General features: G+C 47.8%; 1 protein-coding gene across 1 annotated transcript in view; it reads left to right on the forward strand.

The window, feature by feature from the left end:
- LOC100966203 (synapsin-3) overlaps positions 1–16,482 on the forward strand; it is a 70,752-nt gene extending 54,270 nt beyond the window's left edge. The window contains exons 5-8 of the mRNA XM_023509294.1: positions 3,472–3,606; positions 4,459–4,546; positions 10,583–10,874; positions 14,423–16,482. Of these exons, the coding sequence (XP_023365062.1) occupies positions 3,472–3,606; positions 4,459–4,546; positions 10,583–10,874; positions 14,423–14,555 (648 nt within the window). The 3' untranslated portion in view covers positions 14,556–16,482. The remainder of the gene's footprint in view (positions 1–3,471; positions 3,607–4,458; positions 4,547–10,582; positions 10,875–14,422) is intronic.
- Positions 16,483–17,667: the final 1,185 nt, after the last annotated feature.

Genomic DNA, 17,667 nt, shown 5'->3' on the forward strand with positions numbered 1-17,667 from the left:
CTCTCCTCCCCTTCCCTCCCCCTACATCCTGTGGCCCTCACTGCTTTCCCTGAAAATATCCCTCTGACCTTAGAGTCCCCCATCCTCTCTATACCCCACACACCCTCGTCCTCACCCAGCTGTCTCCCTCCATGGCCTTGTCCTCAGCCCACAGCGCAGGGATGGCGCTGACACAAGGCCAAGACACGTGAGGGAGAGCCCCGCGGCTGCCCCCTCCCCGGGGTGTGGACGGCTAATGGGAAGCACATGGCCAGGGTGACCACAGGAGCCAGCCTGTCCTCCAGGCCCTCGTGTCTGCCCCACTCCTCGGGGAGCCATTGCCGAGCAGGACCAGTTGACTCAGTGAGGGGGAACCAGCTGTGCCAGGAGAGCATTCACACCCATCCCCAGGGTGCCTCCCTGGAGACCAGGGGAGGCAGCTCAGGACGACGGTCCCCCAGAAAAGCTGGCGCTCCACAGGATGAGTTACGTCTGTATTAGCAGACCCAGTCTTACTCTGGAGAACACCTCTTCAGTCCAGAAACCATTTCCCTCTGGCCACTATCATTCCTGAGATTCCCCGAGTTGCCCCTTCTCGGAGGAACCATGGAAGGGGCCAGAAACAGCTGCTGCCCGGGGGAGCCAGTTCCCACCTTCCTGGGAGCTTCAGTCCAGAGGTGGGGCAGGGATCCTCCTCCTGGGCACTGCAGGTCCTGAGACCCTACCTGGACCTCCTGCCTCTGCATCTCCTCTCAGGACCCCCAGACATGCACCCAGCTCTGGCCACAAGCCCTCAGTCCTTTATTCACTGAGCCACTCCCCAGGGCACCAGCCCCCAAGCCAGGTGAACACAGCACAGCAGCAAACACCACAGCAGGGACCCTTCCTCCCACAGCTGCCACTACAGAAAGGTGACAGGTGGTCAACGGATGAAGGACTCCTGGCTCCCCCAGCCCATCCTAGCTCGGTCACTCCCTCTCCCTCGAGGTAGTGTTACCTCTGCCCCTGTGTGCTCCTGCCTCTCTGAATTCAACTTTCACTCGTAGGAAGAAAAGAAATCTGTGTCCGTGGGCCCAGGCTTCCTGGCTCCAGACATTCAGACGGTCAGGGATGAAAGACCTTTCACATAAAAAAAGTCAAAGTCGTGGGCTTGAACTTGAAGAAACAAGAAAACAACATCTCAAAAATGTTCCAGGGGGGGGGAGAGAGAGAGAGAGAGAGAAGGAAAGGAAAGGAAAGAAAGATGGCTTTTCAGATTTGTTTTTCCTCACAAAAACATTGCAGAATTTATTTCCCTTGCTTTGGGGTTTGGGGTGGAGTCAGGGAAGATGGTGAACTTGTTACCAGGAATATAAAAGGTATTTTCCCCCAGAGAGGGAGAAAAAAAGGGAGAAGAGATCTAAAAATACTGGCTTCTTCAGCCACCTCTGTGGTGAGAACAGAAAATTTGTGTGAAATGTTTTGTGAAGATCTTTACAATGAAATGCTCAGGGGAAAGACCCTTGAACTTGCCCTCTCTAACCTGTGCGGGGAATGACATTGCTCACTGGAAAAATGTTTCCCTGGGGAAATTAGAGTGTCCACTTCCTTTGGCCGCATCTACCATGGGGATTCCAAATGCCTTGACCTCAGGTTCCTTGCGGTGGCCGTTTTCCACTGCAGGGAGTGCAGGAAATAGAAACCAGAAAAGAAAGGGGTGGCCCGGGGCAGGGGACACAAGGGTGCAGAAGCCCACATACATTTCGAAACAGCCCACAGTCACAGCAGCTCAGCCAGTGCCCACTGAGAGACTGTCCGCGTACTGGGCACTGGGATCCCGGGATGTCCCAGGCCCACATGCAGCCCACAAGGAGCTCAACTCCCAGAGTCTTCAGGACCCTGCTAGAATCTGTACTCATCCTTGAGTTTGCTTTTCATTCCCAACTACAATGGGTGCTTTAGATCACAGACCCCTAAAAGTTCCAGCCAGCAGGGTCTTAGCAGCTGCTCAAATCCCTCAGTTCACTACTGAGAAAAATAGAGGCCCGTAGAAGACAAGAGACTCGCCCGAGATCACACGGCAAGTCCATACCAGAATTCAGGCCTGGAACCCAGATTTCCTTTGCCCACCTTTTCAGGGGGTTGATGAGAATTCATCCGATGAAATGCAAGGATCATGGATTGCTAGCAATGTGTCCTTGAACTTGCCACTTCTTTGACCTTCAAGTCAGGGTAATAATAGTACCTACTTGAAAGAGCTATTGCAAGATTTATGTGAGATCATCCACACCCTAAGCTTAGAACAGTGCTTAGCACATAGCAAGTATTCAATATTCAATAAAATATAGCACTTGTTAGTATCCTAGCCATTACAAGGAGGGCTTATTGCAAGGACCTGTCAGGCCTCCACTTAGCAGGTATTTATTGAAGGCATACCTGTCTAACAGGACTCAGGGCCACTCCCTGACCTTGGGGGCTCACAGTCCAGTTGTGGAGACCCAGTAAACAAGAGATGACAGTGCTGCGGGATGAGCTGTCCAGTGGGACAGGCAGACTGAGGACAGTGGGATGCAAGTGTAAGGTGGCTCAGCAGAGCTCATGCAGTCGGAGGAGGGTCCCTGGAGGAAGGTGCCTCACTGGATGAGGAGTTAGCCAGGTAGAGAGTAGGCAGAGGGAATGACCTGCAGAAGGACCTGCAGGAGAGCGAGAACCTGGTGAGTTCAGGGCTCAGGGGAATGGGAGACAAGACAGTGAGTGATGGGGGTGGGGCAGGTGAGCACAGGCGGCTGGATTCCTACAGTGGAGGAGGACAGAAGATGACAAGGCCAGCCATTTTGCAGATCTGCTAAAGCCTGACGGACATCCATTTAAGACCTCCTACAGCTGCCAGTGCCTGAGCAATCACGTGGGTCTTTGGCCTGTGTGACCTTGGGCAAGTCCCTTTCCATCTCTGGGCCTCAGTTGCTCCATCCCTCTGAAGAGCAGAAGGGGCAGCTGTGATGCCTCAGGCTACCTCCCCACACAAGCACTTTCCTTCTAGAACAGCCCAGCTCCCTGGGGAGTGAGTTTTGCTCCCAGCTATGTTCGGCCAGGGCCCCAGAGAACAGGCCTTCCCTCTTCCCTCTGAACCCTAGATCAGCTCCAGCTTCTGTCATTTTTTTTGTCCTGATTGAGCCCCCACCTTCACTGTTTCCGGCTTTGCGGAAAGCCTTGACCTCAGCAGAGGCAGAGGAGGCCAACCCTAAGCCTGGGAGGGGACCTGAGTGGGAAAGGAGGGGGCGGAGAGCGAGTCAGATGGCTGCGGCCGGGCAAATGCAGGGGGGATGGAATGGCACCCAGGGGCTCCTTGGGGCCCAGTCCCAGCGGGAGGAGCCAGCCGGTGGTTTGTGTGGTGGACATCGCCATCTGGTGGTCACCTCTGTCCTAAGTCCTGAGCTGGCGCTCCTGGGATGTGCTGCACAACTGCCAGGCTCTCGGGCCTGGGGGTCCCTCAGCCTCCTCTCTCTCCCTCAGGTAATGGACAGCTCAATGCCCCTGATTGGGGAGCATGTGGAAGAGGACAAACAGCTGATGGCCGACCTCGTGGTCTCCAAGATGGGCCAACTCCTGATGCCAGGAGGCATGGTGCCCTCGCCCCTGAGACCTTGGGTAAGATCCTGAGGGACAAAGGAGACTTCTAGCAGTGAGAAATGCTGGCTGTCTGGGGATGGGGAGTCTTTGGGACCAAAGGAACCACCGCAGGGAGAAAGCAATGGGATGTGGGCAGAGGCCGGGCTCACACCTGACAGGTGTGTGTATGTAGGCAGCTTCCCGGGGGACCCTCCTCCCCCCACCACCCCGGGGAGAACAATCTTGTCCCAGCTGGCCTTTGGGCATCTTTGGGCTGACATTAGTGACAGCTGTCCCTTCCATGCCCTCCAACCTGGGCCTGAGCAAGATGTGTGTGTGTGTGTGTGCGCGCACACGTGCCAGAGTACATGTACACACGTGCCCTCTATGTGCTGCTCCCGCACCAGTCAATAGAGACATTGTGTCTTCCACTTCCCCATCCTCCAACCTGGACAAGCCCTCACATAGCTCCTGCCCCAACTGTCCCCACCATAGACCACTGGATTATTCTCCAAAAAATCTGCCAGATCCCCATCTTCCTAGAAAAGCAAGTCTCAAAACCTGTCCCCCCACCCTCACTTTCCCCACAAACACTAATCTATGACAACAGACATCTGAATAATGATCAGATGGGGTCATAAGGGATTTGTCCCCTGGGAGAGGGTAGGGGACAGCCTTCTCCACTGGGAATGTGCTATGTCTTGATCCAGGCAGTGGTTACACCCAGGTAGACATGAGTAGGACTTCATTACACTGTACTCCCCAGAACTCTAGACTTAATCTAAGTCTTATCTCCCGAATGAAAAGATCTTTATAAATTAAACTCTCCCACCCAGAAAGTAAACGGCTGTGGTGACATCAGCAGGCTTCTTTTCTCTCCGTCTGCTCTAGGCTCCGCAGACTAAATCAGCAAAATCTCCAGGGCAAGCCCAGCGGGGACCTCAGCTAGGACAGCCCCAGCCACGCCCACCTCCACAAGGTATGACCCAGGACACGCCACCAAGAGAAACCGTCTCAGTGAGGCTCTTGAAATGCAGTGAGGGACCCATGTGTGATTTCCAGAAGGCACTCCGGGAAAATCCATCTTAATACCCTAGCCACAGAGGACACTTGTCCACTTCACGACACTGTGAGGTGTCATTCCCGTAAAGTCAGGAAAGGAAGATGCCACCTAGAAAGTCAATTTACTACATTCCATATATGTACAAGTGCTGTGAGATCGCCCCCTCTATTTTTGCACTTTTATCCTGCCAACCACTCTTCAGTGAAAACAGTATTTCCTTTTTACAGAGGTGAAAATTGAGGCTTTGCCCAAGGAGGAACAATAAGAAAATGGCAGATTGACAAGTCTGGCCTTACAGACCTGCTAGAGGGTGTTTACTCATAGCAATGAGTGGTGCCTGATTAGAGCCCTGTGAGTCAACCAGCTAGAGTAAGAAAGAACGGAAAATGGGACATTGTATGTAATCTCAAAAATATTCCAGCATTACCATGTGAATGTCACTCTTTAATAGAGAATGGATAAACTAGATACCAAGATGAAGGAACATGGTGACAATAGCAGGGTGACTTTCTTGAGGACTGTCAGCTGTTCAGGGGTTCTCACGAGCAGAAGTCCGCCCTGCATTTTCTCTAGAGATCCAAACTTTCTGGCACATTTGCTGCCAGTGCAGAACTAGAACAGCTGCACAGCAGGAAAGCAGAGTGAGCACTTTCCCTGTAATCGTATAAGGATCTACTTAAAAGCCTATCAGTAAGAAAACGGTACCATCATATCGTGGCCTTCCCAGAAACAATTATTAAAGCAACAGATCCATTGCTTGTTGAGAAAAATCAGCACTGGGCACCAATTGGCTTCCTCTTTTATAGGTCTTAGGTAAAATGCACCATCCATCCTTCTTGTGTGTTCTTCTCTTCCTGGAAAAGTAGAAAGTATTGAAGAAAAGGCGGATGGTTGAATTGTTTACAGCTGTATACAGACATCCATTGGCGATATCGCAGGTTCTATCCCAGACCATCACAATAAAGCAAATACCACGATGAAAGAGAATCACACAATATTTTTTTATTTCCCAGTACCTATAACAGTCATGTTTACATTTTACTATAGCACTTTAATGTACAGTAGTATTTTGTCTTAAAAAAAACTATGTACATACCTTAACTATAAAGTAATTTATTGCTAAAAAAAATTCTAACAATCATCTGAGCCTTCAGTGTGTCATCTTTTTGCTGGTGGAGGGTCTTGCTTTCTAGTTGATGGCTGCTGGTAATCAGGGTGGCAGTTGTTAAAGGCAGGGGTGGCTGTGACAATTTCTTCAAATAAGACAACAATGAAGTTTGCCATGGTGACTGCCTTTTCCTTTCACAATGATTTTTCTGTAGCATGTGGTGCTATTTGATAGAATTTTCTTCATAGTAGAACTTCTTTCAAAAGAGGAGTCAATCCTCTCAAACCCTACCACTGTTTTTTTGGTTTTTTGTTTGTTTGTTTGTTTGTTTTGGCCAGGGCTGGGTTTGAACCCACCACCTCCATCATATGGGGCCGGTGCCCTACTCTTTTGAGCCACAGGCACCCCCCAACCCTTCCACTGTTTTATCAACTAAGTGTATGCAATATTCTAAGTCCTTTGTTGTCATTTCAACAATGGTCATAGCATCTCCACCGGGAATAAATTTTATCTCAAGAAACCACTTTCTTGATTTCTATGTAAGAAGCAAGGTCTCATCATTCAAGTTTTATCATGAGATTTCAGGGACTCAGTTACATCTTCAGGCTCCCCCTCTAACTCTAGTTCTCTTGCTCTTTCCACTTATCTGCAGTAACTTACTTTACTTCCTCCAGGGAAGTCTTGAACCCCTCAAAGTCATCCACAAGGCTTGGAATCGACTTCTTTCAGACTCTTGTTAACGTTGATATTTTGACTTCCTCCCATGAATCACGACTGTTCGTAATGACATCTAGAAGGGTGAATACTTTTTGGAATCTCTTCAGTTTACTTTGCACAGATCCATGAGCAGAATCACTATCTGTGGCAGCTATAGCCTTGTGAAATACATGTCTTAAATTATAAGACGTGAAAGTCAAAATTACTCTTCGATCCACAGCGTGAAGGCTGTGCTAGCAGGCATGAAAACATTAATCTCTTTGTACACCTCCAATGAGCTCTTGGGCAACTGGGTGCATTGTCAATGAGCAGTAATATTTGGAAAGAAATCATTTTTTCTGAGCAGAAGTTCTCAACAACGGCCTTAAAATATTTAATAAACCATGTCGTAAACATATGTGCTATCATTCAGGCTCAGTTGCTCTTTTTATAGGGCACAGGCAGAGTGGATTAGCATAATTCTTAGGGGCCCAAGGATTTTTAGAATGGTCAATGAGGACTGGCTTCAACTTAAACTTCCTAACTACATTAGCCTCATGAACATTACTGTTCTTCAAGCAGGTACGTGTGGTTTTTTTTTTTTTTATTAAATCATAGCTGTGTATATTAATGCAGTCATGGGGTACAGTGTGCTGGTTCTATATACAATCTGAAATATTTTCATCAAACTGGCCAACACAGCCTTCATGTCATTTTCTTAGTTATTGTGTCAAGACATTTATATTCTACATTTAGAAAGATTCACATGTACCCTTGTAGGATGAACCATAGGCGTGGTCGCACCAATTACCTTCCCTCCACCCATCCTCCCCCCTCCCCTCCCCTCCCCTCCCTCTCCCCTTTCCCCATATTCTTGGGCTATAATTTGGTTATAGCTTTTATATGAAAGCTATAAATTAGTTTCATAGTAGGGCTGAGTACACTGGATACTTTTTCTTCCATTCTTGAGATACTTTGCCAAGAAGAATATTTTCTAGCTCCATCCACGTAAACATGAAGGAGGACGTGTGTTTTTTAAGCCAGTTCCATGTCTTAACCACCTTCACAGTTTTAGGCAAGTCACATTACCTCTCCAAGCCTCAGTTTCCCCAGGGTAAAGGAGGACATAAAGCTGCCACCCATAAGGCTGGGAAATCGTCCATGAGATAATGCAGGTGACATAGTTAGCAAGGTATTTGACACAGAGCGGTGCTTAGGAGTTGTCAGTTCTTACTGTTAATCATTTGCTATTACTATTATGCCACTCCGACTGTTAATGACTGGTGTCTTATGTTTCTCTTAGTGATTACCATTAACAATCTTTATAACTAATATCATTATCATTAACAATCCTTACAACTAGCGCAGCCCCGCTGCCCTCCTGCCTAGCAATAATTCTGTAGTTGTAAATGTTCCAAAACTACTTCTTCCTCACCCCCACCTGGCTCCTGGTGGGGCCTCTGCCCCAGGACTGACTTCTTAAAAACACATCTGAACAGAACCCTTTGGAAACAGAGAACTACTGTATCCCCATTTCCTCTCTGGCTCAGAGTAGAAACGTGCTTGATAAAGAGATATTATTTTAAGGGACGTGAGGCTAAACATAACTTTTAGTGAGGCGAAAAACAATCCATTTAAAACCAATGAAGGTAATTAAGGAAAATGGCTGGCGCATTTACATTCAGAATAAAAATAACAAGGGTCATTGAAAACAACACTTGCAGTGAGTTCCCCAAATACCAAGATCAACATCATTCACCCATTGTGAACTCACTGTTCATCTCAACTCAGTAAAAATGAAATTTGCTTTGAAAAAACTTCATTTTTTTAGGCACAAATGCTGGGCTTAGGCAAATGCTTTATATGTTTATATAAAATATATATAAAACTATATATAGATAGGTTTGGGATGTGCTAAAATAAAAAGACTAAATAGTTTGCTTTGCCCAGAAGCTGAGGGAAATAACTAGGGTGTTTCCTGACGAATCCCAGATGTTTAATAGGGGATCGACAAATAGTTAACCAGTCAATGAACGAGCATCCAGGTTTTCCAAGATACCTACCAGGAAAGGGGTATGGTGGGAATGTGAGGTAAAAGTAGAAAACAACTGTTTTGTTTGACGTGCAGTGGGTTTAAAAACCCAAAGAGTAGCCAACCTTTTAAAAATCAGGAGGTTTCCCTTTAATATCTAGATTTTTAGCTTCTCCTGATAGGACAGAAGCTCTCGAATGGGCCTGAATTCCTACATCACAACTGTTCATTGGCGTTCGTAACAGCTGTTCCCTTGGACAGACCCAGGCCTCCTCCGTTTGCCTCAGGCCCAGCTCCTCCCTCTTGTCACTTCCACAGTGACAGGAGGCATCAGGTGCTATTTTCTTCTATGTTGCACCTTTTTAGAGAAATAGTTCTCTGGATTATGTTTTTATCTCAAGTGAGAAAATATCTTAAATCCACCTTATTCTTCTTTCCCTCGCCTGCTTCATTTACTCCCACCTGCCTGGCCCTGCAGGTGTCTGAGTTGGAGATCAGCACACCCTCCAATCTACTGGGACAAAAGATGAATCAAAGTCATGTCCAGTCAGCTCCTAAACTAGCACCGCCATGCGACCCCACTGAGAAAGTGCTCTGCATGCTCACAAGCAGGGTGATGTCTGCTGAATAGTCCAACAGCCCTGTTTTACAAAGGAAGGCCCAGAAACCCAGAGAGGAGGAATGACTTAGCCACAGTCACCTAGCACATTAATGGCAAGGCTTGTGTCAGGGCCTAGGGCTCCTGGTGCCAGCGTGGAGTTAGAGCCACCAGACACACAGGCTGTGTCCTCTGGGAAGGTGCCCAGCTGACTCAATATCTGAATGGGAGGCTGGCTAAAGTCCAGTCCTTGTCCTCCTGGCACCTGCCTTAGAACTGAATCCAATGGAGAAAGCCACCTTTTCTTAATTGACACAAAGATATGACTATTACAAGGACTCAGCAGCTCTGGCTGGTATCTTTTTGGTTTTTTTTTTTTTAAAAACAAAGAAAATCAGCCAGGTGCAGTGGCTCATGCCTGTATAGCACTCTGGGAGGCCAAGGAGGGTAGATTGCCTGAGCTCACAAGTTCAAGACCAGTATGAGCCAGAGTGAGACCTTGTTTGTAAAAATAGCTGGGAGTTGTGGCAGGCACCTGTAGTCCCAGCTACTTGGGAGGCTGAGGCAAGAGACTGACTTGAGCCCAAGAGTTTGGGGTTGCTGTGACACCACGGTACACTACCGGGGCAAAATGTGAGACTCTGTCTCAAAAACAAATAAAAAACAAACAAAATCCTTATATTACTCTGCTAAGTCTGCAGAGTAATAACAAAATACCATAGGCTAGACGGGCTTAAACAACACAAATGTATTTTCTTGGAGTTCTTGAGGCTGGAAGTACAAGGTCAAGATGCAGGCAGGGTTGGGTTCTCGTTGGCTTGCAGATAACAACCTTCTTGCTGTGTCCTCACATGCCCTTTCTTCTGTGCCCCACACATGCACACTCTTGATGTTCTGCCCCTTCTTATAAAGACACCACTCCTGTGAGATCAGGGCCCCACCCATATGACCTCATTTAACCTTATTACCTCCTTAAAGACCCTATCTCCAAATAGAGTTGCATCTAGTGTTAGGACTTCAACCTAATGGTGGTGGAAGAGGGAGAGACACAATTCAGTCCATAACCCCCGTGGCAGACCTGCTGAATCAGAATCTTTATTTTGACAAGATTCCACAGTGATTCATACGCACATTTACTTTTGATTCACACTGGTTTGAGTTAGATTTCAACCTCCAGTCTTTCTTCTACACACAGCTCTCATACATATGCATCAAAATGGAATAAACCATATATACTGTTTGTAAGCTGCTTTTTTTGTTGTTTGCACATGCTAATATTCTCAACAGTGTCCTGTATCATTTAATATTACTCAGCCACATGAGTAATACATGGATTACATGGATCTATCTTAACGCTCCTAATTACTTCCCTATGGCTGGATATTTATACTGTTTTCAGTTTTTCACCATTTTTAAAAACACTGTAATAAACATCCTTGAAGCAACATTATTTATATATAGCTGTATTTCTCCCAAGAAAAATGTTGAACTTAACTTTCTTTTTTCCCATCTCCAAAGGGGGCCCTCGTCAAGCTCAGTCTCCTCAGACCCCAAGGTCCGGAAGCCCCTCCCAACAGAGGCTGTCCCCACAAGGCCAGCAGCCCCTGAGCCCCCAGTCGGGATCTCCACAGCAGCAAAGGTCACCGGGCTCTCCACAGCTATCCCGGGCGTCCAGTGGCAGCTCCCCAAACCAGGCCTCCAAGCCAGGCGCCATCCTCACCACACAGCCACGGCCTCCAGTGCAGGGCCGAAGCACCTCTCAGCAGGGTGAAGAGTCCAAGAAGCCCACACCACCCCAACCCCATCTCAAGTAAGTGCTCTGGGAATTAGAAAGGGGATAGGGTGGAGTTAGGGGACAGCAGAACTGAGCTGATTCAGACTTCAGGACTCAGAGACAAAGGAAGACTTTATGGGGCCTCCCCTAGACTTTAAGTAGGTAAACAACAGGTTTGAGGATGGAATTTGTGGGGAGACCCCATGGTCACCCTCCATGGATACATGCCTTGGTTATCTCTTATCACATAACAAACCAACCCTAAACTTAGTGGCTTAAGAGAATAACTATTCTTTGTTCACAATTTTTTGGTTCACCAGTTTGTTCTGAGTTTAGCTCAGCAGGAAGGTTCTTCTGCCAGTGTTGCCTATAGAATTGCCTGATAAAATATAAGATGCCCAGTTAGGTTTAAATTTCAGATAATTTTAGATATAAGGATGTCCCAAATATTGAGTGGAATATACTTATACTTTAAAAAGTCTTTGTGTTTCATCCAAAATTCAAATTTAACAGAGTGACGTATATTTTCATCTGCTAAACCTGGCAACCCTATTGCCGTGGATCACTCACACAGCTGCAGTCATCTGGCAGCTTTAGTGGGGCTGGATGGTCCAAGAGGACCTCACGCTCTCCTCTGCCTGGGGCCTCCCTCTCTCCATGGGGCCTCATCCTCCCAAGGGACTGCAGGCTTTCTCACATGGTAGAGCTACTTTCCAAAAAGAAAAAAAGTGGAAGTTTCAAGGACTCTGGGGACCCAGCCTTGGAAGGGACACAGTGTTACTCCATCACATGCTTTTGGACAAAGGAAGTCAGAGGGCCGCGGGCACTGATTCAAGAGGTAGGAAATAGTCTCTTGAGGAAGGAGCTACAAAGTCACACTGCAAAAGGGCAGATGATAGGGATGGGAGGAACTGATGTGGCCATTTTTATAAATCAGCCATCACTGCACACATACACCTCCTGTTTCCTCCTAGGCCCATCTCTTGATTTGAGGTCTAAAAGAGAGGTCTCAAATTAGTTGATTTGGAACATCTGCCTTCCTTCAGCTCCAGACACTCATTGGTCATCACAGTTTAATAGCTAGTGGCTACCGTCCACTTCCTTTGTGCCAAGTTGGGTTTTTTTTAAAGTTCTCTGAAGCTTAAGAGTTAATGACTATCATTATCCCCATTCTACTGATGAGGTGGCAGAGAAAGATTAAATAACTCCGGAAAGCTTCCACCATTAATAAGTAGAAAAGGCTGGGATTGAATCCAGGACATCCAGTCCAAGGATCATGCTAATATCCCCACCTTTTAAATAGGTAATACATTCCCATGGTTCAAAGATCTAAAAGACATAGACGATATCAAAGATACACAATGAAAAGCCTCACTCTCACTACATTCTTAATACTTTGCCCCCCTACCCTGGGCCCTAGAAATGACCACTTTTGTTAGTTTCTTTTGTGTCCTTTCACTGTTTCCTTATGAAAATACAAAAATAGATGTTCTGATCCACTCAATCATTTATACACCGTTAGGTTCCTTGCTTTTCATGTTTAACGATAAATCCTGGAGCTCTTCCTCTCAGTTCATTGAAATTGCCTCCTTTTTCACAGCTGTATAATAGTCCACTGTAAGTTGTACTAATTTATCTAACTAATTCACCATAAATAGAAAAACCGATTTGATCTTACAAATCATGCAGCAAGAAATAACCTTGACCATCTACTTTCATAATTGCAGAATTACACTATTAAGTAAATTCTTTAAATGTTATTATTCAATCAAAGGATAAATGTAGCTTCAGTTTGATAGATACTATCAAGGGGCCTCCAGGCAATAGGGGCATAGCAGCTGACCGCACAGACTCTGGTCAGATGGCCTGGGTTCAAATCCTGGCACTCCCACTTAAAAATGATAGAACCTCAGATAAGTTACTTCACCTCTCTGCACTTTGGATTTCCTGATGACTGCAGCTGTGTGAGTGATCCACGGGAGTACGGTTGCAAGATTTAGCAGATGAAAATATAGGTCACTCTGTTAAATTTGAATTTTGGATGAAAGACAAAGACTTTTTAAAATATAAGTATATTCCACTCAATATTTGGGACATCCTTACATACAATAACCCCACCAGGTATTACAAGGATTAAAGTGAGTCCGCCCACAGTTAGTGTTCAGGGTGGTGCTGACACTGTAGAGGCACGTGTGTATAGCCTGTCACCATATAACAGGGTCAGCTCAGCTAATCACAGGACAGACCAGGGCTTTGGGACTTAAGCTAGGTCTGGTCGCTGACAGTTATCTGCTAGAAACATTTAAGTATCTGGACTTACTGCTTCAAAGCATTTGGTTTCACTCAAGTCAGCAGGTATTTACCAGATGCCTAGTCCTTGCCTGGTCCTGGGTAAGGCTCTGTGAAGCAAGGGGTGAAAAGATATCCTGCCTCAAAGCAGATTTCGCTTTGTAATGTGATGACAAGATTGTGTGCAGACCTTTTCAGCTCCAGACCTATTTATGTCATCTCTTCCTATGTCTATTGCCTTCACTAGACTGTGAGGCTCCGCAGGGCAGGGCCTAAAGCCGGCTAGGCATCCCTACACCCCTGTCACCTAGCACTAGGCCTGCATGAGGGAGGTGCTCAGTAAGCAGTCGCAGACAGTTGGCATTGGTGATGCACACACAGGTGGCACACTGCGATTAAAGCACCCGCACTGTGAGCATTCCAAGCTGGGCGCAAGGGAAGGGCAGAGGGGTGTGGCCAAAAAAGGCTTCAGAGCCGAGTTGGGAAATGAAGCCCAGAGTGGCACAGCGAGAAGGGCCTGAGGGTCAGTCTGCAGAGTAGGTAAGGAAGCCCTGGGAAGGTCAGCTTCTTGCCCAGGGCCATAGCCAATGGCAGAGCACAGTCTACAACCTCGATTTTCACCCGGCGCACTGTTGAGAGGATCTTAGATATGCCGCGAACATTTTAAAAGATATTTATTAAATAATTACGGAAAGAAGTTCAAAGCACAGTAAGTGTATTCTTTTTTTTTACTCTTTTTGTCCATCAACATAATTTAAGTGTGTTGCAGAAGTTTAACTATAGGTTCAAGTCTGCCATGAGCTAAAAAAGGTTGAGAAACACTGGTCTAGAACGCAGGCCTCCTGATTCCCAAGCTGGGGCTGGAGGAGCAGGGAGTAACTCTGACCCGCACCGTCCACTTCCCAGAGTGGGTTTGCACCCGCGGGCGGACGGGAGCTCAAGTCCCCTCTCCAGGGTCGCCTGCTGCCTGAACCACCTGGGGTCACAGGAAGGAAGTGGGGGTCACGGGAAGGTGGTGAGCCTCCCGGGCTTCCCGGGACCCCCTGTGAAGACCAGAGCAAGTGAGCTGCCTCTGAGAGCCCCAATTTCTAAACCTAAAATCTAAAAGTCTAAGCCCACCTGAGGGTCACACAGTGTGCACCTGACACCGTGTAAGTGTTGAACCTCCAGGTTCTGGTCTGAATAGCTTCATGATGATTGGGGTGGCCCCTTTGGCTTCCACGCAAGCCCCCAAGACTCATTTCCTCTGGAGTCTTGGCCTTGTCTTCCCCAGCCCCCTTGCCTTTTTGTTTCAGCAAATCTCAGTCCCTGACTAACAGCCTCAGCACGTCCGACTCCACCCAGCGTGGGACCCCGAGCGAGGACGAGGCCAAGGCCGAAACCATCCGCAACCTGAGGAAGTCCTTCGCCAGCCTGTTCTCCGACTAGCCCGGCTCAGGCTGGGGGCGGGGAGCTCTCGCACCTGCCCACCCCACCTTCCTTCTCAGCCTCGGTTCCTGATGAGAACAGACTTTCTAAATGCCTTCGACCCAGGAACTGACTGTCTGTGTCCCCGTTTACCTTCACCACGACCTCCCAACATCGCCTGAGCGCTGGGCCTCTGAGAGTCTGAAAATGGGGCATCGCGTCCCTCTGCCCACCCACGTCTTGCTTCCCGGCCAGACCACCACGTGCAACATCTCCATGTGGCCAGTTGCCACGTCATTTGTCGTGTGTTTTGCTCACCTCTGGGCAAAAAAAAACCTGTATCAAATGCAGACACGCATCGGACCTCAGCAGTAGAGGAGGCAATAATCTTTTAACAGTGTTTTATAAACAAAAAGAGACAATTCCAGCCTGGGAAACCCACCCCCTGCCCAAGCTTGTCCCATCCACACTGGAGACCTGCCCTCAGCTCCAACCAGGGAGGCCAAGAAGGCTGGTCCTGAGGACAACACCACCAACAGACCTTGTGTGATAAGTGGGGCCTTCCAGAACACAGCAGAAGCAGAGGGGAAATCCTTGTCATGCTGCCCACGCCCAGGGCACTGCCCATAATTGGACAGCTGAGAGCAGATCACACACAGGTTCTTACAGGAATAGTCTCTGGGTCCCAGCAGAGAAAGAGGCCCTGAACTTCCCCAGGAAAGACTGAGGTTAGGTTCCTGTACCTGTTCTGTGTTAGGCCACCATTAGGTCTTCCCAACAATGTTTCAGGAGCCAGACGGAATCCACAGATGACAGAAACGGGAGCAGAAAGTGCAGTGATGGTAACTTGCAGCTTGGCATTTCATGAACTCTGTACGCAAGGTGTTTTTAGGTTGCTCAGTTTCAAAAGGGTCCCACGGCCAAATATATTTAGGAAATGCTGTTTATGTTTCTTTTTCAGTGATGCATAGTATATGATGTAAGTAAGAGGCTTTTGGAATTCCTGCAGGAAAAGAAATCAGCTTGCACTTAGCACAACCTAAACTGATATGACTCAACAAGTGAGCTGGAGAAGCTAGTCTTGACTCCCTCCAGGGCTCTCTCCCCTACAGCAGACACCTCTCACACTCAGATGGGGTTCAAGGGTGTCCCAACTCACCAAGAGCCTGGTGCTAGAAACCTCATAGGTGTCAGAAGCAGCCTCCTGGCCCCAAAGGGAGCCCAGGACACTGGACCATAGCCATGTTCTCAGCCCTTTGCAACCTGAGACACGTCTTCCTCTCACTGTTCACAGGGAAGGGAGAAAGGGGGATAAAAGCTAAATGGCTTTGGCCTGGAGCAGTTTCTACTTATACTCAAGTGATGTAGATTGGCAATCAGGCCTGACAATCAGCTAAGGCCTGTCCAGGTTCCCGGGAGCATAAAATCAATCATCTCCTTTTGGGGCCTCCCAAACCAAACTGGAGTGGTGAGAATAAGGCCTGTGACCTGCTCTTTCTGTGTGTGCTGGGTCACCTAGAACCCTTGAGCTCAGAGGAGCTCACCTTCAGGCTGTCTTTGGGTGGAGGCTGACTCTGTGTCAAAAGGACTGGCTTTGCATCTGGCTGTCAGAGACCCACGTGGCCTTCAATGTCATCCTCTTCTGTGTTGCCCTCTTCCCTCCCTCATGTTCAGGCCTGTATCTGAGAGCAAGAGCCCCAGCTAATGCAGGAGTCCTCTCTCTCCTCATGTTCAGGAGCCCTGGTAGTGGATTCAGTAATAAGTAGCATAACAGGTCAGAGAGCCAACTGCCAGTGACCATCAGAAGCCATAATTTAGTTGGCTGGAGAGCGGTGGGCTGAAGCTTGCTTAGCCTTGGCTAGCATCAGCAGCAAATAAAATGTCCATTGTGTGAGGTGAGAGGTGAACAAGTGAGGGCCTCGTACTCTTTCCAGTACCCCCAAATCCTGCCACCCCTATTCTGTCTTCCGTTGAGTTCTATGTCTATGGGACAGTCACTACCAGCACGTCTGGAGCTCACTCTACCAGGAATGCACCTCCCTCCTTTCTGTTCACCCCATGCAACACAACACAAGCCTGGCCTGGAGCTACCAGAACCCTTCCCGGGGTGGCCAAGATTAGCCTGTGGGCAGTCAGACACAGGAGTCACTACTTTGCAGGCATCACTCTCAACAAGGCCTTCTCGATCCCCAACGCCCTCCCAACCATGCTATGGGGTGGTCAGGTGAGGACAGAAAGTAAATCCCAGTTTATAATTTCATGGAACTTTGCTGCTCCCTCCTTCTTCTCCTCCTGCTGCTGACTTGATTCCTTCACCACTGCTTAGCAACTTCAGAAGAAAGCCAGGTGGGGCAGAAGGAAAGAAGCAGGAGGTGAAATTCAAAATGCAAATGCAGGCACCCGCTTAAACTTATTCAACAGAAGAGAGTGGAAATACTGACTCCCATAAGGATCCTAAGTCCTATCACTTAAACACACACATACACCACACTATGCCTGGATAAGCACCGGGAATTGACATATGTACATCCCTAAGTCCCATTGCTTAATTATCAGTTCTCTTTTTAGGGGGTCTCTGAAGACCTGAAGCAGACCAGCCCTCTGAGAAGTTGAGGCTCACTAATATAAGCCATGTGTTGAGGGAACCAAAGAGCCATCCTCTCAGCTTGAAGGTTCCTGGGTCCCTCCCTTCTCTCCTGACAATAGAAGTTGAGGTTCCCCGATAGAAGGACCTGGGGACTCTGCCCCAGGAGTCTGAGATTCAAGCGCAGAGAGTTACAGCTTTTAAAATTGGGTTTCTTCCACTTTAAAAAAGAAACTATTCCCTCCCCCTACACATACACCATTACTCAGGAGTAGATCCTTCAGCCTCTCAAATAGTGCTGTGCCACATTCTGAATAAAAGGGTGGGAGAAAATGTGTAGGGCAGGGTGGAATCCCCCGGTTTCAGGAGATTAAGAACACAGGAAACATCTGTGGCAGTCGTCATTCTTCTGCAATTTTACTCCATCCTCAATTGGTAATAAGGGTCAGCTCTGAAATGCAACTGAGTACTAACAGGCTGGACAACGTTTCTCAAAGTGTGGGCCATGACGGTGTTCAGAGCTCCTTACAGAAACGGATGAAGCTTGAT

The sequence above is a fragment of the Otolemur garnettii genome, unplaced genomic scaffold (assembly GCF_000181295.1).
Source record: "Otolemur garnettii isolate 467f Iridium unplaced genomic scaffold, OtoGar3 scaffold00007, whole genome shotgun sequence".
NCBI lineage: Eukaryota > Metazoa > Chordata > Mammalia > Primates > Galagidae > Otolemur > Otolemur garnettii.